Source organism: Tetrao urogallus (assembly GCF_951394365.1).
Source record: "Tetrao urogallus genome assembly, chromosome: 5".
NCBI classification, from domain to species: Eukaryota; Metazoa; Chordata; class Aves; order Galliformes; family Phasianidae; genus Tetrao; species Tetrao urogallus.
In genome coordinates, this window is record NC_136818.1 from 31,182,645 (window position 1) to 31,202,477 (window position 19,833).

At 39.9% G+C, this 19,833-nt stretch overlaps 1 protein-coding gene across 4 annotated transcripts in view; it reads right to left on the reverse strand.

Annotated features, from left to right (window-relative positions):
- Positions 1-19,833, reverse strand: part of PCDH15 (protocadherin related 15) — a gene marked incomplete at both ends in the record, with an annotated part of 312,883 nt that overhangs the window by 138,024 nt on the left and 155,026 nt on the right. For all 4 annotated transcript variants that reach the window (XM_079536322.1, XM_079536319.1, XM_079536321.1 and 1 more), the window contains 3 exons: positions 1,071-1,150; positions 6,233-6,365; positions 11,605-11,798. In XM_079536322.1, coding sequence (XP_079392448.1) covers positions 1,071-1,150; positions 6,233-6,365; positions 11,605-11,798 — 407 coding nt within the window. The remainder of the gene's footprint in view (positions 1-1,070; positions 1,151-6,232; positions 6,366-11,604; positions 11,799-19,833) is intronic.

The window sequence follows — 19,833 nt, forward strand, 5'->3', positions numbered from 1 at the left end:
TCCAACCAATTTGTCTAATATATAGAATCATAGAACGGCTTGTGTTGGAAAGGACACCAAGAATCATCAAGTTCCGGCCCCCCTGCCTCAGGCAGGGCCTCCATCCTCCAGATCTGGTACTAGACCAGGCTGTCCAGGGTCCCATCCAACCTGGTCTTTAACACTTCCAGGGACAAAGCATCCACAGCCTCTCTGGGCAGCTGTTCCAGCACCTCACCACTCTCTCTGTAAAGAACTTCCCCCTGACATACATCCTAAATCTTCCCTCCTTGTGCTTAAAACCATTCCCCCTTGATCTACCACTGTCTACCCTTGTAAAAAGTTGATTCCTTTCCTTTTTATAATCACCTTTTAAATACTGGAAGACTGCAATGAGGTCTCCAACTTGCTCGGAATATAAGGACCCATACAATGTCTCCCTTACACCAAACTAGGAGAGATTTTACTATTATACCCACACTGCAAGCAAATAAGCCTCAGTTTACACCTGTCCCACCACCTACCACAGGATGTCAGCTCACCATCCTCCATTCTTCCTGCAAATAAGACAGATACTCTGGAATATAAATAATAGTTGATTGCGTAAAATCAAGGAGATGAGGCAGACACAGACCTACACGGTGCTTTGTTATGCCGTGAAATACTCTTTCTTCCCCGCACTAAATTGGTGTTCAATTTAAGGGGGAAAAAAAAAAGGTTATAAAACAATGTTCAAAAGATTTTCCACCACAGACCAAAATTCTTGAAGGTAGGAATCTAGAGCAAAAAACCATACCTGTCATTAGTCAAGAGCTGACAAGTGTAAAGGTTTTTAATTAATCCCTGGTCACTCTTTTAAATAGAAAATTTCCACCTCAATAGGCTTTACCTACTAAAGTGTTTAAAATAAATAAATAGTCCCCTGTGAAAAATTCCTGAGTACAGTAGCATCCACAGAGCTCTCATTAGTGTCCAAGGACACTAGAGAAAAGATGAATACATCTGATTACAAGTCATCTGTTTTGCTCTCAGCCCACATACTCATTTGACTGGAAAGTTACAGGTCTATATTCTAAGGCTTTTCCACTTACCTTTGAGAGAGATTAAAAACTTGTTGTGGATCTCCATTCTCAATGAGGTATCTTATAGGGTCACCCTCTCTATCAAAAGCCTTTAGGAGAAAAGAAGATAAAATGGAGTAAGTTACAAAGCTTTTCATTCTTCCCTTCCATTTATTAACTGGAGAATTAACCCCCGAAGTTCCACTGAAGTCCTCTACAGGAATGCTGCTGATCTATTTCTAAGATAGTGCTGATAATTACAGGTGGGCCGCTTACGATCAAGCTGTAGTGCATCATAATTCTCATCCTACAGAGGAACAACAGCATCCTAAATACAAACTTCCTCATCATTACTACATGTGAGCACACAGCAGTGCAATATGAATCTCAAGCTTTATTCAGTTACTTTTGTGCAAGTATAGACCAATGAAATGGCTCTTTTTGTTTTCTTCATTCCAACTTTTTGTTCCCATTTCTTATCCAGATTAAATTTACCAGAATCCCAGTCCTTTTGCTTCTGTTCCACTGAGAAGTGTGGGTGTATCAGTATTCACCCTACACCTTGATTTCTTTCTTGGGAGATGAAAATCAGGATAAGAACTTAGAAGAGAACTATTAACAGCATCAAAACAAGTCTGCTCCATTTATTAGATGGCAAAAGAATTTTTCCAAAGTTGAGTAAACTACTTGTGAAGATAAGCTTTGGCTAATTTGTTTCCAAAAGTCATCATGAATATTCCACATAATTGGTTTGGGTTTTTTTTTGTCCGGTTTACACATACCTTTTTCCCCAAAAGACTATTAGGTGCTTTTCCAGAGAAAATACCATTTACTGAATGGCATCACAGTTACAAACATCCAGCATTCAAAATACAAAGTGACAGGTAAAACAATAAAAATATTGCTATGAGTACTGCATGACGGTCGACCAACAGGTCCAAATAAGAGCATATGGGATTTATAGGAGACATGTCAAAAATAAAAAAGATAAGGAGAGAAAGTATTTTGGTGTTCCTCATTTTTCAATAGTCATTTTCTTATCTAGTTTTCTTTAGGCATTTGCTGTAGACCACAGTCAAGGATTGTGTACCTTTGGGCTAACCACCAAAAAACTTAAGGTAAAAAAAATACCATGAAAATAAACAAACAAACCAAACAGAATCAACAAAACCTTCTAACCTAACTCCCCATCCACACAGAATAATAGGTGATGTTCAAGTTAGAGTAAATCTGAGAAGTGTGGAACTATGTCACAAAGTAAAAGCAGGAAGGATGCTGAGCAGGTCCAAGGGCTAACACTTTGCATCCCAGCTGCTATCACACAGGTAACAAAATTAACTGTGGCAGCAAAGGGGTAAAATTTCAAATTAGAATAGGGGAAGAACAACACAGCGCATATGTACATAAACAGAGCTTCTTCAAATCACCTGCTGAAATTACAGCCTGATGAAATTCATCCTAGTGTATAAAAACATGGGCTGAAGCAATCTCAAAGCCATTAGTAGTTTTCTTTGAAAACTCACAGAGGACATACGTGCTGAAGGGCAAACACGAGCTACATCTTTCACAAAGGAAAGAGGCAGGAAATCACACAGCAGACAGGTAGAGCTCAATTCCCAGAAAACAACAAATAATCAAATTATTTGTAAGTACCCAAGATGACAATATGGAGATGGATAATAGCAAGGGTAAATTTCTCAAGAACAAAAGATGTCAAAGCAATCTAATTTTCTTTTACAACGGGACAAGAAGTCGTGTAAGTAGGAGGAAAACTGGGGATGTAAAAATGCATCCTCGCCAGAGCAGGGCTTTTCACACTGCCTTATGTGACATCACAAACAAGTGACGAAAACATTATGACCACATGGAAGGTGGGATTCAGCTGCAATTAAACTGATTATAAATTAAGGTTCAGACAGCATCGGATAGCATTTAGTATTGCAAAGGTGTGCATACTTCTTCCAATGCTGATCCATGTTTTCATGAAAGCCATCAGTGGCAGTACAGGGAATTGGTTTATGAAATCCATAGACAGCACCAGGAGACAGGAGGTACTAGTGCATTAGATAGCGTCAGCAGAATTCTGATCACCTTACAATGAAGACAGGAAGGGACAGGATTCTGCTTGGTAAAAACAAGGAAAAAAGCTGTTAGACAAGACTATGAAAGCTTGCAAAGATTAGATATAGAAAATGTGATCAGAGAGCACCTATGAGGACAACAGTAGATCCTGAATCATTGAAACCACATCACTGCTTCTGCCTTTAGTGGACCTTTCCATACTTTCCCATTAGGGTATTCTCTTAACCTTACCTCCAGAGGATCTGCCCTCAACTCACATGTAAGAATCTCTCAGAGGTTCATTTGTGGTCTACACTCATTTGTAACAAGACAGGAGTCACTCAGAAAGACAATCAGAAATAAAAAACTGCAAATAATAGCAAGTTATTATGTATGTAAGAAAAAGATTTAAAATCTTCAGTTCAAAAGAAAACAACATCCTACATCCACTGTTTCTAGGTTAATTGTATACAGGGACTTTATACATAGTACATGTCACCTCTTTGTTTGGCACCGCACCTGGACCACAATAAATCCTATTTCTGTACTGCAGACTCCCAGAAAGATGAGATTTGCATATTTTAATTAACGTCTGGTAAAACGCAAAGCAATAAAGCCTCCCAGGCATGCAATAAACTCTGGTTTATTTACAAATTAATACAGAGAAGATCATTTAATACCACATTACTTAATCTCAACTGCTGTTAATTAAAACACCAGTCAGAATCAACGGGTTATATTATAAAATAAATAACAGATATATCAGAAATAACGTTAACCTTCCCTAATCAACATTCCTATATCAGTAAGACCACTTGTGAAATTAAAAGTCATCATGAAAATTAACACGTGACATCTATAAAATGTTTGGGAGCTGGTAATATTACCCATTTAGAGGCAATATCCCAAGCTACTGTTAAAATTCCACAAAAAATAAAGGATGACTAGCAGATAGCCTCACCTGGAAAAAAATTTCAAAAGCTTAAATACGAAGTTTATGAATGTTTAAAATGTCCTGGTCGATTTTATGCAGGAAATAAAAAAGGAGAAAGACAGAAATATACTCCACACAATAAAAGTCCTTTAATACAGATGAGCATATTAATGCAGAATGAGGAAGCTGAGTTAGCTCTATGAAGACAAAGCAACTGCTTTCCATGTTCAGGACCATCAGTCCTGCAAGAGAAACTATCTTTTACAAATCCTGAAGAGATAAAGCTACACATAGTTGTCATTTAAAAATTAAGTATTTTTCATAAACAAAAAGCATACAACTGAACTCAATTCAGGCACACTGCACTGGTAATAAAATAAATCTACACTGCAGTAACAATAACCAAAAGACAGCATTTTCTGTGTAATTTCAAAGCTCTTAAAACTGATGTATTTCACTCTTTCCCAAAAGGGTAATTGGTCCCTTCTAGCATCCTGGCCAAGTAGCAACAGAACAGTCGCTGCTCTATCACCAGCATCCCAGCTGGGCCCTGGCCATCTCCCAGGCTTACTCAGCATACCTTACACCAAGATACATTTGGAAAGAGTACCTAGGCAGAACATTTGGTGGAAAGTTAAACATTAATAAAGACAGATTATTCCAACAACACACTTCACTTTCTAACCACATCTGAATCACACAAAATCCTGAAACACTAGAAACTGCAGAGGCTTTTCTGCCTCTGAAGACTACTCACATCTTTGGCCACACATTCTAACACCTGCCAAGTAAACACAAGTGTTTCTGCTTATTGGTGTGCTCCTGATTCTATTCTTTTCTATGGTGTTTCCAAAGGAGAGCAGCTCCCCACCAGTGTGGAGAAGGCTCCTGAGCAGCATGAATCTCTGATTCTGAACTCACATTAAAGTTGCGCCAGCAGCTAATTTTCAGTATTGAGCTAAATGAGTCATCGTCCCTCAGCACAGGTGGTATCAGCTTAGCCATCCGTAGTCACCTTCCATCAGTTTTCAGCAGGCTAGTGAAACTTACCCAGTCACCCTCACCAATGACTCAATGTTCTTTTATTTCACACCCTTTGGGTCAGATCATTTATTTTCTGTGTATTTACTGAATGTGTGCAGTATACAGGGCCAAATCCCTCAGCTGATAAAGACTGATGCTAATGCCACCAAGTTCAGCAGATTTCAGGAGAGCTACACTGACTTAAAGCAGATACAGGCTACTTGCTCCATATGGTTCTGTTTAGCTCAGGTATCTCCAGTCATCTTCCTCTGACTGGCTTTATATAAAGTCTGAATATGGAGAGAGGGAGAGAGAAAGCCAATCTCAGGAGAGTATGCTGCACTGAGTTTATCGCTTTAGACTTAAGACCATAATTATTTCATAATAATATTAACGTCCTGATCCCCAAAAAACACACTGAAAGAATGGTAATTTATCTGTCTACTTTGCACAGCTGGCTTTCAAGACACAGCAGCACAAAGCACAAAAGCTCGGGGAACAGAAAATAAGCCAGCAGAAAACTGATACATCAACTGTGTAGCACCACACAGAGAAACAACATGGGTCTGCAAAACAGGTTAATGCAGCATTATTTATAAACAGTACTGGATTAATGTGTTTTCACTGCTTCCACCTGCAGAGCTATTTTGGGCGGGATAGTTGCTCGGAATAGAGATGTTTGCAGAATGAGGCAGTGAAACCTGCTTTTTGTCAGCCTGTAGCAGCAGTTGTTACACGCACTGAAGGGAATAAGCACCTTTGGATGCTTTTCAAATTCTGTCAGGCTAAAGAAGGGCTGAGTGCCAAAAATCTTCCTGAAATTCAATGGGAATGAGGTGCAGAAGTCCCCAACTTATTCTGATTTGATGGCACAAAAACACATGAGAAACTCAGTTTTTTTTCAAGTTTTAAGCCATTCATGACATTCTTTATCATAAATTTCATCCAATGTGCAGCCTATGGTGTCTTTTAGCACATCCAGTGCCAGAAAAAAAAGATCTTCCAGAAACATCCGAATCCATTTCCTATACAGTATGTGTAAAGGGGCTATTTATTACAAATAGACATTCTCCCTAGAAACCGTCCTTCTCCACTACATCCAAGGACTGAACTCCTCATGGCATGGACACAAATAGAAGGAACGTGGTGAAGGCTTACAGAAAAGCTTCTGTACCTGCAGGTTTAACAAAATGGCCCCAGTCCTCATGGCCTCACTGACTTCCAGGCTGTACATCAGCTGCGGAAAGCGGGGAGGGCTCTGGTTGTTGGGTGGAAGGACCTCAATATAAACAGTAGTAATAGAGCTCCTGCAATGAGACAAAAAAAAATACAAGTCAAAGTCAATACATCAGCAAACACAAGGCAACCATCGTCTGTCTTGCTCTTTGTGTTCTCTGCAAGTCTAACAATCTCCCCTTGCTCCTTTGAAAGCTTCAGGACATATTTTTCATTCCCCATCAATAGGAAACATGGCTGCAACATTAATAGAGGAAAAGCTAAATAACGTCTCTTGAAAACAAAACAATAACATGTTGCTGCATTCATCATTGTAATCCCTTGGTCCTCTAGAAGAGGATGACAAATCCTGTGATGATAACTCCTGCTGCTAAGCACAACATCTCCCTGTAGCATCCCTGTCATGGTACTGCTTGCTTCCTTCCTTTGTAAGAGAGGGAACTGAAAGCACTGTTGGAGAGGTAATGCTGGGAGGAAGATGATGCACACAAGCAGGCTGCATCAGTGCAGTGGTTTGTGGGGATAAATCAGGTGAGTTAGCCAAGGCAATACAGGAGGCTTCAATGCCACTGAGGAGACATGGCAAACCCAGACTGCACTGAGCCACTAACACCAATGTAATGCAAAACACATCCCAGTTTGCAAGCTCAAAGCTCTCCTGGGAACCTCGAGACCCGCTACAGACCTTACACAATTGTGCTGTAGATACTCTTGATATTCAACTACTCCAAAGTTAGAGATGAAAACTGAAAGGAAGATTTGGCTCAAAGGGACCTTTCTTACTCCCTGTCTTCCAGCAGCAGGATGACAGGCTGATAGGTAGGGTGTTCACCTGGTAGCAGCGGCTGAGGTGCTCTAAGGAGATCATGGGGCTGCCGCTGCTGCCTCCAGGAGGCCCTGAGAGGTTCAAGAAAGCTCCAGAAGTGGCCATCCAGCAGCTGGACATCAGAACCTTCAGGCACCTGCATCTTGGCCCAGGTGGCCAAGAGGGCCAACGGCATCCTGGCCTGCATTAGGAATGGTGTGGCCAGCAGGAGCAGGGAGGTGATCATCCCCCTCTACTCAGCACTGGTGAGGCTGCACCTCGAGTACTGTGTTCAGTTTTGGGCCCCTCACTACAAGAAAGACATTGAGGAGGCCCTGGAACGTGTCCAGAGAAGGGCAACGAAACTGGTGAGGGGTCTGGAGCACAAGTCTTACGAGGAGCGGCTGAGGGAGCTGGGATTGTTCAGTCTGGAGAAGAGGAGGCTCAGGGGAGACCTCATTGCACTCTACAACTTCCTGAAGGGAGGCTGTGGTGCAAAAGGGTCTGGCCTCTTCTCCCAGGCAAATAGTAGGACCTGAGGAAATGGCCAGAAGTTATACCAGAGGAGGTTTAGGTTGGATATTAGGAGAAACTTTTTCTCTCAAACGGTGGTCAGGCACTGGAATGGCCTGCCCAGGGAGGTGGTGGAGTCACCATCCCTGGTAGTGTTCAAGAGGCGCCTGGATGAGGAGCTACGAGAGATGGTTTAGTAGCTTGTGGCACTGATAGGAATGGGAGGGTGGTTGGACTAGATGATCTTGCAGGTCGTTTCCAACCGTGTGATTCTGTGATTCTGTGATTCTGTGTGAACAACACACTGCACTGCAATGAGCTCTCAAGGTTTAGCAGTGCCATGCCACAATGGCTTCCCAAACTTCCATCAGTGCCCAGAAGCCCTGTTAGCCATGAGCAATCCCAAGCTTCTCATCCACAGAGGTGCTGCAGTGCCTAATCACATCCAAGTGTCTCTGAAGTATGTGCTGGGTTTGCCTGCTTCTACTAACACAGGGGATGAGAAATCTTGCTGCTTTGATTCTAACAGCCAGCTCCTTATTTGATGTAATCACACTCAAAACAAATATGTAACCTGCTCTGAAATGCATCAGCAAATGACAAAGCCTCACCATCCATCTTATTAGGAAAGATTTAAAAAGCTGAATTTGCAGACTAGTGGCTCAATGAATATAAACAAATCCAGCACATTCAGGGGAAGACAGACACAAACAACTGCAGTTGATTACTCAGTGTAGACTACCTTGTTACAAATGACAGTCACTTTCTGAAATTCCCTGCCTTCTTGTCTGTGACACTTCATCATATCCCATTAATCTGAATCAACATTCCTCATTTACACTCTTGGAATAAAGTAATATCATCACCAAATGATGAAAACCAGATAAAATGAACGAACAGACAAAACCTGAGAACTCAGACTGCGTGTTTTCTTGAGATAGTTCATGACTTTGATACACACAACCAAGTAGTTGAATTTTAGTGTGCATTTTTCTTCTACTGCTGAACATCTAATAAAAAACGGCTGTTCTTTATCACTTTTAATTCTGCTACATTTCAATAATGCCCAAGCTGATTCATTGTCTATCAAGGTCTTTAAAAAATGGTTTCTGCTCACTACAGTAGTAAGCAAATTTTCTTCAAATCTTTAAGACAAGCTGACAGAAATAAAATACTAGCAGGCTGCAAACGAAAAGCAGCATAGGATTAAATAGCTATTTTTTTTTTTTTATTTTTATTTTTTCCAATTTCAGGTGGTTGGAAGAATCTACACTGTTATAGAAAAAGAAAAGGCGCAGAGCTGACAACTAACAACTGCAGTTCAGCACTGCAAGAACAGGTGAATACCCTGAAAAAAGAACAGGGCAGAGGAATTGAAAGATGTTGACAAAGTCACAGAAAAGCAAGGAAACAGAGGTTTTATGCTGCCCCAGCTAAATGGTAATGCAAAGAAAGCACAGCCAACAAACCACTGAGACTGCATCACCAACTCTGCTTTAGCTCTGCATGCTTTCTACATACCACTATATTATATAATGTCTAATGAATATACTTATATATACGTGGGCCAATTTCTCTTTGGCCACACTATCTCTGCATAATCAAGTCGAACAGAAAGTATTCTTTTCTTGTTATAGATAGAAACTGTAATAGAACTTCACGTAAACCTTGTTTTATGCACAGATACATGTCAAGAATTTAATGTGCCCTGAGAAAGAGCTAGACATAAATAATTTTGATTTATGTTAGTGCTCAGAGAGGCTACAGAACTGCTGCTCTTAAACCAGCTTTCATACCTGGCCCTTGCTTTGTACAGAAGCAAAGGGATAGTTTCAACTCAAGTCAGTTTACACTTGACTGCAGTCAACCTGGAACATTTTGTATTACAATGCAGAGCTGGGAAGAAATGCTCAATTATTTTAAGTTACATTAACGTCCTCAGCATATTTACTTCCAGGGGAACAAGCCTTCCTACCTGCACACACACAACATCTGCCCATTCCGAGGAGCGTTAGCTTTTGGGTCTGCCTTACCAAGGCAATGGCAAGGCACTTAACACAACGTGACAGTTTTGTAGATGAAGTTGCAAGAATTTCTTGCAACCCCTACTACAAGACTCCAAGCACTTCACAGCAAAAAAGAAGGAAATGATATTTAAGTGATGGAAAAGGACAGCTTTAAAGAGCTCCAAATTGCAGCTCACATAAGCTCATCCTGACTCGTTACATAAAATCATAGGAGGCTGCTGAAAGCCCTGTCAACTCAATTCTGGTTTTCCAATCTCAGAGGAAAAAAAGAGCAGGAAGGCAGCAATATCTTTTTGCCCAAATCTACTTTGCCAAATAGGATGAATTCTCCACACAGTTCCTTCTGCAGTATCTCGCTAGAGCTCCATGAATTTTTAACCTTCACAGACACACTATGAACAGCCTTGGGCTCTGAATACATCTCAGCTCAACAAGGCCAGGTCTGCCCTGAGGCTGCATGCCCCAACTACAGGAACACCGCCTAGATGCTGAGGTTTGTGGTTACACAAATTGAAAGCTATGAAGAAAGCTGTATGCTGTAATTCCATAAAAAGAGAGACAAGGAGAAGTGATAATAAAATAAGAGCTTTTCCTCTTACGAAGATTATTTCAAGGAAGATGTTGTCAGAGAAGGAAGCACTTCCTCCCAACACATCACCAGAAATATGTATTTTAGGACAGAAAGATTTCTCTAAATTAACCTGAGAGCAATCAACGTTGTACCACAGCAGCCACCACTGCTGGCTGGCCATGCTGCTGGCTTCTGAAGCTCTTCTGAAGTTGCATTATTGACTTTTGTACACCGCTTAAATACTGTGTTAGCAGAATACAGCACTAAGTCCACAATCTTCTCTTCAGCACTGCTAACAATCTACTATCAGCTCCCCTAAGAGATGGTTTATCAAGAAAGCAAGCAACAGAGGGAAAGGAAGAAAAAATTCAATCACAAAACAGTGCTATCAGATATTAGTGCTATGAATAGCCCAACAATCAGAACACTTCAGTGGCTGGAAATGCTGTTGCAAAATTTATGCAGAAGAGAATGAGCTGTTTGTTTGAAGACAGAAAAGAAGCAGCAGGTCCCAAAGAAAAAAAAAGACTCACAAAACAGAATTTTTACATTTACTTTCCTTCTTACCACCTCCCTGAATAAGAGTGGAAAGTCTGTGGGAAATTTAAACACTGGAGACTACAGCTCTCTATCACACTCTTTGGACAACGAAGTCGATGCATTATCAATACATGAAACTAGACAAAGAATATGAGAGCCACTTCTATGCAATTCCCTCGTGACATGACAGCATTTGTGCACAGCTGACAGATGCAGAATGCAAAATCAAAAGAAGCCCATCAGTGAGACTAAACATCTTTTGTTTTTTGAACATGAGAGGGCCCTGTTCTACCCATGGTAAATCTGCAGACTGCTTTTATCTATCAGCTGATGGAGAACCAAAATAACTGTGCTACGAACTAAGGCCTCGGTGGGGATACTGTTCATCATTGGCACAACTTGTCATGCATGCCGCAGCACATCCTCTATGTGGGAAGAATGTCTCCAGCTCAGCAACCAGACTGTTTCTGATCCTTTCTGCATCACAGCAAGCTGAACACAACACAAAGCACCTCCTTTCTCACTTTTCTTCCTTATAGCCCTTCATTTCAATTTCTCTTAACAAATGTGTGTGCACAACTACAGCATAATGCAGACTTCAAAAAAAAAACTAACACCATTACAAGGAAATGAAGTAATGAAATCTATGTACTACATGTAAAATACAAGTAGCTAGAAGTAAACACATTAAACTGATTTCTAACACGACACTTCTGCAGAAAAGAAGCCTTAGACACCAAAAAGAACACAATGAATCTTATTCCAATTCAGAATTATAGGTGTACAGGCACACCACACTTCTTATGCACCGCTAAGCACTGATTAAAAATTAGTTTCATGATAAGATGAATTACCTTCTCTGTGCAGGAGGAGCGCTATCAGATGCTTTGACAGTGAGAGCATAGGATCGCCCCACTGACAGTACAACTCTTGGAGCAATGGCGATAAGGCCTGTTCGGTCATTGATGATGAAGTCTCCCTGATCCCCAGCCAAAATTTCATACACTATCTGTCCATTGGGTCCCTCGTCCGCATCTACAGCAGTGAGCTGCAATTCAAAACCAGAATGTCAGCATGCGTGATTCAGTGTTGTATTCTAATAGTTATTTGGTTGGTTTTTTTTAATAATAAGGCAACTTATTAGGGATAAAGGAAGCAGAAACGAGAGAAAAATTTCTATAGTACAAGAAGGATTTAAATGAAGAATAATAAGTGGAAGAACATCATGGAACAGAGAAAAACTGCTTACCTAGGATTGCAAGAAAATTATTTTAAGAAAGGAACTTTAAGAAAACTAATAGAGATCAAGTTTACTCTCTGTTAAGTGGAATTTGTAGCACCCTGGAAAAAAAAAAAAAAAAAATTGGGGGATCCTTCCTGTGTTGCAAATCTAACAAGAGGGTCATTTTCAATTACAGAAATTTTCCATCCCACCCTACACTGTTCAAAGCCTGATATCCAGGTCTTGCTCTAAAGGTCCTCATCATATGGAACTGGGGTACCATGTTCATTTTACTCCTATACGCACACCACAGAGGAAACCAAATGGAAGAGACGTGATAGTTGTTCCCATATGGACACAGATGTAACAGACATAACTATGCACCTCACCGACATGCAAGGCTCCTTTCATTACATGACACCACCTATCTGAAGACCTATGCTTATGGGGGGCTCAGTTATAAACCCAAGTTTATAATTTATTTTATTATTATTTATTTTATTACGTACTTCTATGTTGTTGCCTCTACAGCATCTCTCTACTGGAATTAAGCTTTTCATACATAGAATTTCTGTGACAGACTTACGCAATTACGATCCTTAATATGTGAAAATTTTAAGGCCTAATGATTTAGACACAAATTTTAATGATGAACATGAGTTTGTTACCAGTGAAATGAGGAAGTTTACCTTTCGTCCATGGAAAATGCAACAGTTATAGCCCTCTTTTGTAGCACGCCATGAAAAATTAAACATCTACAAACATGTGGCTGGAAAAAAATCTCAATATTCATACTTGTTTGCTTCTTGTTGAAGTACCAACTTCCCTCTTCCCAGCATAACACGAGCAACTAGCAATCTGAAGTTTCTTATCAGACTTCTGCCATAACATATTCAGAAAAACACATCCACGCATTAGTCATGCCAGTTGGCTGTCCAGGCTCTTAACTTAGCTTTTTCATCTCTCCACCTCCTTTACTCACGCTAAGATACATGCTAAACAAATACAACTTATTCAACGTACGACACAGCAAGCTGGTTACAATGCCTATCTCTTGAGCTTTATTTTGCAACTTAAAATTACAACTTAATTACAACCTTCAGAAAACAAAAGGCTGCATAGTTCTCAGTTAAATTTAGGGTTGAACTGCTGAAATTAACTTCAAGCCACACCTTACAGGCTTTCTAAGGTGACTATCTTCTTCCAAGAAGTGTCACTTTGCTGATAGGTCTATCAGCCACAGCAGGCAATGCCAGTGATGCTCATGTACCCATCTGGCCTGTACCAACAGCAGTGGAGTTGAAATGTCAGCAGCTGACGGCTCAACAGGCTCCCGCTGCTCCCAGCTGCAGCTGGGAATTTCAGTGTGGGAAACAAGAGGCACCAGCAGCTATAGTAGCAGAGCCCTCCTGGGGATGTATAAAGCAGTGAAAAATCTCAGCCTCAGAAATGATTCTCTACAGAAAGAAAGTGAAAAGAAACCAAACCAATCTGCCCAGCTTCTTGAATGGTCTCTGTTGGCCTGTCCACATTGGTTTTCTCAATGGAAACAGTCATGCCAGCAGGCTGACTTCAATGGGGACTGCAAGGATTTAAGGATAACACATGATCACAAAGCCTTTGTGATGACCATGGAGCCAACGATAGGATCAACAGACATCACCTGAGCCTGGGGCAGCCAACACAGCAGGCTAAATTCCTATCAGACACTCTTTTCTCATCCCTGTGATACTCTCAAAGCTGACAGCGGTGCAGACAGGTAGAGAAATTGATTCAAGATTCTGCCATATTAGAATATATTGCCATCTATTAATAATACAGCATCATGCTCACCTTCAGCGGGGCACAACCTTTTGGAGCACTTTCTACAACTTTCAAACCACCTTTGCCCATCACAGTCAAGAACTCAACAAGCAAGCAGGGAAAGGAAGAATTAAACCCAAAGCTTTAATAGTCAAGTTAATAATATCTGCATATAGAACTAACCACAAAAGGGAGAACACAGAAATACTCAGGGATCTAGCTGCTTGGTAGAATTATCTTGATTCTCTGTTCAAATGGGCTCAGCAAAATACGAAGTATTGTACATGAAGTCAAAAACTTGCTAAAAAACAAGAACTAAGCCCATAAAACCTAAAGAGATTAATGGATATGCTGAAAGATAAATGACTTAGGCATATTAATGAAAGCGGGCTTTACCTTTTTTAATAGGAATGCAAACTATTACTGCTGTTGGGAATGGAGTTACTTAATGGAGGAACAGCCATTTCTAACCTCGCATGGGTTGTATGCAGTATCGATCAGTTGAAAAGTATGTTAAATTCCTTTTTTCCTCAAGTACTTCTTTAGTACTTCTTTCACACAGAGCATAGAGATCCAAAGCTACATTTCCAATGAACAGAAGTACTTAAACTTTACCTAAGCTGATTTCACTTGATCTATCACAAAGTCTGTCAACAATTCCACTATCACTGCTGAACCTGAACTAGCAAATCTTAATTCATCCTTGCATGCTGAAACATGACAGAATTCATTGTGCATAAGACAAATAGTTAAAATACATCAAAAATTATGAAACAGACCAATTACTCTCAAAAATTTAATGAATAAATATCCACATGTTGTTTTTCAAGAACACCTCTCCTTCTCTATCTTCTTTTTAAATTCTGAAGAAGACATGCTACAAAGACTGCACTTTGGTAGTGCGCTTTACATTTCATCCATATCATCTCCTGACATATCAATACGCTGACTTTCAACAGTCAGACAGAATCAAGACACCAGAGCTGCACCCTCTTACACTTTAGAGCTTAAATCCCTCTTTGAACTACTTCTTTGACGTACACATCTGAATGCATTCATCAACCTTGCAAAAGTAATCATCAAACTAAGTGACACAGTTAAGAGAAGTGTTATAACAACATTCTTTACTTGGAAAGTAACAGACACAAAAAGACAAATAAAGGCTTTATGCAAAATACAAGCTCCTAAGCATTTAATCACAGCATTTGGAACAAGGCCAGTTTTTACAGTGATGACATGAAAAAGGAAATTAATTGTCTACACAAGCACATAAATTAATAAGGTTAATTAAACTCACAAATTCCGAATGCTTGAAAAGATAAGTGATTTGAATAATATTTTGGGGCAAAAGCATGAATAAAAATGAAGTTTTACAGCTGCCATAATACATGATTCTATAAATTCATCTCCAGCTGTCCCAAACCGATACGGTTTCATAGTTAACACGATTTTAGAAACACGTCTAAAATGTATGTGAAAAGAAGTTCAAAACAGGATTTATTTTACTTTCCTAAGAAACTTTTTACATCCAGCAGCATCAGTTCCATTACATTACATTAAAATGTAACGTACTGCAAACTTTGCAAAATAGTTGCATATATATTCTACTACACAAGAAGTAACATTCTTGAATGGACGAGGGGATATACAACTGTCTCACAGCTTACAAAAACATATTCCTTGCCACTGCATAAACTCTGTCCAGTCTTACTTGCACTTAGAGGAAAATGCACTTCAACAGCTGATCTCCACACTTTCTCTAATGACACCTTCAGTGAGCCTTCCCCGCAGACACAACTACCAACCTTTCTTGCAACCCTATGTGTTCTACAAAATTAAATGTTCAGCAGAACTGGTCTAACTCATACTACCCACAGGAGCTGCATCGTGCCACAACACCTCCCCAAAACAGTTCCTGAAGTCACTGTTTCAATGAAGCATGTGCAAAGATCCCAAGTCACATTCCATACACAACTATCTTGTGAAAAGTCATCAAGGAAGGGTATACGTGTAATCCGGACCGATGCACCAGGGAAAAGTGCTGGGCTTGGTCTCTTCCAGCTTAGAATATTCTATGGTTCTATGTTTATACTTCAAGTGCACTGACTGAGAAATGCAATTGTAATCCAGATATTCCCCCTGTTAATAACATTTACTGTGTAGATAAAAATTAACATGCTAATGGATGGAAGGCAAAGGGTTGCAAATAACCATGTAAATAAAACGTCAAGTGTGACTCAGAGTCAACTTGCATGAAGATTTTCTCTAAATTGTTCTGGGGGTTAACAGCAAGGTGCATTTGTTACAGGCTGGAAGCTACAGGCATGAGCCATGCTGCAAAAACTCAAACACATCTCTAATAAATACTTCAGTATGCGTCTGTATATGAGGATGGCTCAGGTCACATTTGAGTACGTGCTGGGAATGAAAGGACACTGTTTAAGAGACAAAGTGATCCAGCACTGAGAATCCACACTTGAGGCACGAGAGCAGAACAGTCCCAGAGAAGGTATTTATTTAATGGCCTTAAATAAAATTTGTCCCCATGTACAACTGGAACTACTGCTACTGTTCAAGACTAATTCTACTGTGAGCAAAAGACAGATGATTGATAGATTTACTGCCTGTAGCTTTTCCATCTTTCATCTTTCGCTTCTGACCTTCACCACAATGGCCATTTATGCTGAGCTGTGGGAAGTTAAACACCCCGTTTAACCACCATCTGGGGCACCTCCTCTAACTTAACTTGCATGGACAGTATAAGAATTATTTCAACGCTCACAAGGTGGTCAGGCACTGCACTAATTCATTGCATATTGTACTATCTGTTTTCGGCCACAGTTATTTAATTGTCCCTATGGGAGTACCTCTGCAAGACCTATAAAATGTACCTATAGAATGTACCTCTGCAACAAGAAACCAGGTAGAAATTAAGACACAGATATAAAGGAAAATAACTTCTGGGGCTTTTTTGTTTCGTAAATTTTAAGCCTGGGAAAAGCAGCGTATTCTTTTCAACGGCAGTTCAGGAGTTTTTCCTGTAAACAGAAGATATAAAAAAATAATAATCCACTGTAGTTCTCAAAGGCTAAGGAAGCCTTTTAACCCTCAGGCAAACCTGCATGAAGATCTTGGTGGATTATGTCTTTGCTGTCTTCTGTCCCTTCTCAGCACTATCCTTTTTTTCTTGCTTAATATTTGCTGTACCCTGCATAGCATACATAGCATACCCTGCATACTGTATAGAGAAAGGAAATTGTCTAACAGAGTGAACTAAAATGACTTATATGAAATATTATTGCTTTGTGGCTGCATACTCATCAACATGTAGCTGGCTTAAGCATCTGAATCTCTAGGAACACAAAGCACTGACAGAATCATGGAAAACAGGATAGAAAAACTGTAACAATATAAAAATGCTAGAATTAAGTACTTGAATAGGTTTAATATTAATCAGTCTTGCAAGTGATAATAGTTATTTACCACACATTTAACTGTTTTAAATGACAGATTTCTCAAACAGCTACGGTGTAATAGGAAGCACAATGAAGTACCTGAAACAGACAGAACACACAGACTTTTCAACTTAACAGAGAACCTATTCACCTCAACCAAAGTCTTGGACAGCTGCTGCAAGCATTCAGAGTAGAGAAACGAAATGCAAACTTCCCAAACCAACCCTATTGCTAATTCCCTGATGGTACGGCTCTAGTCACTGCACGAGATGTCAGACAGCACATATTTCACACTCTCCTGTGAAATGCTCCACCTTTCCACAGGCTGCACCTCAGCCTTGCAACCAGAGTGCCAAAGGCAAATCACCCAACCTGCCACCATGCTTGCAAGGAAAACCAATGCAACTCAGTAAGATGTAACTTCATTTTCTCTCTTTGGCTCTCTCCTACTAAAGGCAACAGGGAAAGAAGGGAAACTCCTTGAAAAAAAAGCACGTAAAAAAACACCAACAATTTCACTCATAATGAAATTTTTCCCTTGCTATTTGTGGTCATTTTCAAGCAGAGCCAAAGGAACAGCATTATTTTTAAGTGTGTACTACATAGCAAATACAGAATTTAATAATTTTCCCCAAACCCAGGAGTAAAATCAAAATTGTTTCCTACAAAATGGGATAACAAGCAAGTACCAGACTGGGGTTCTTTGAACTTATTCATAGTACTCCACTCAGCAAATAAATCTTAATTCTTTTGTAAGCCCACCATAATAACATTGAAGAGGCAACCAACATGAGAGCAATTGCACTACTATAGTAGAAATTAACTTTTTTTTTGTTTGAAAGATGACACGCTTAATAAAGGAAATACTGTCTTGATCATCCTGAAAATACAGTCTGACTGTGGAGTTAAGTGCAGGGCAGTGCTTATCTGTAAATGATTATGAGATTATAGAGATTCACCAAGGTCACTGTTCTTTTTCTAACCTACTTTCTGAGATTAGAGAAAGTGGTTTTTAAAGACTAATCACATCTGACCTGGGTAATTTTCCTTTGGGAACTATCATAGCTGATCATCACCTAATAGCTGCAAAACTCAGATGATTCTTAAACTGAAAATGAGTTAGGGTTATGAGATGTTTGCTCCACGTACAGAGAACAAACCAAGTATATCATTAAAATCAGTGTACAGCGCTTCAGAATAAGAAGCCTGTTTTCCATTACAGAAGGTATTTGTGAAACAGAAACAAACAATGACAGGGCAGCACACATCCATCTTCCTGGCCTAAGGAAACCCACAGGCAACCCTGGATAACACAATTGGACTTACAGAACACTCTTCTCGCTCCCTCCCCAAATGAATCATTTACTGAGGAACTTATACTTGCAGTTTTCCTGCTCTTTTTGCACATTTCCAAGGCTGATATAGCAGAGAGTCTGTCTAAGCCCTTCAAAGAGCATATTCCTTTTAAAAGTGTAAGTACTTTAGCTGTTCTACTTCATACTAAGTTTCAAAGAAAGGTCGGTCAGCTCAGAGCATCCTTATCGCCAGCCTCAGGTACTGCAGCCATTCCCTTTTCACATGGGCTGAAATCTCGTTTAGCACCAAGTTTTGCCTCGTGTTTCCTGGTACGTGCAGCTCCGACCAAGAGGAAACATGGTTTAGACATGAAATACCTTAAATCCATAGCACACTACTTTGCCTGATACCCTGTACAACAAAGGCCCTGACAACTCTAATGGTTTCTTTCTGGACTAGTATGCTTACTCTTTAGGAAAAACCATCAATCTAAAAAAAATCAGACCTTTATTTCCGCACCTTAAATATTCTCAATTATAGATTGAGCTAGGAATTTATGAGATGTTGCAAAGGCAGCTCCTGATGTCAATCCTACACACAGCTCTGAGCTCTGCCTGCCTTTTGCTCACTCAGGAGAGCACTATGTGATCTCTTTTAACCCATACAGCCACCAATTTTCTTAGAACTTGAAGCAACTTCTTTTTAAAACTTATTTCCCCCCAAATGTTGCTGAAAATGTCCTCAGGGCTCTCAATGATTCTTTACACGCTTGTAGCCCAGACTGATGAAAATATAAAAATAACATTACCAAAGATTCAAAGATAACAAATACAGCCAAGCCCATGAATTTCAAGTATGTCATGCGCCAAAACAGTGAATTCTCTCCTAATCCAGTTAAACCACGGCTGACTTCAAATGTATTATATTTATGAAAATGGTATTACCTCAATCCGATGATTAATTCTTTTTGAATACTCCTACTTTCCTTGAATGCCAACCACTACTAACATCATCACACAATCACAGAATCTTGTTTTCTCATCCATTAGGGCTGGAAATCACTCAGGAAGATGGCTCAGAACTTAGAATCATCACCAGTCACCATTATTTCCATAAATTTCCATGCAACCTTGTTTCACCTCCTTTCTAGATTCAAACATAGTGCCAAAAACATCCATTACAATGGCTACCCTGGCTCTTCTGCTTATGAAGGCTGGCATTCAGTACACTTTGTACCACTCAATTGCTCTACAGGCAATTTAAGATTGTCTAGAAACTGTTTTATGACATGATAAGACACTTCTGGA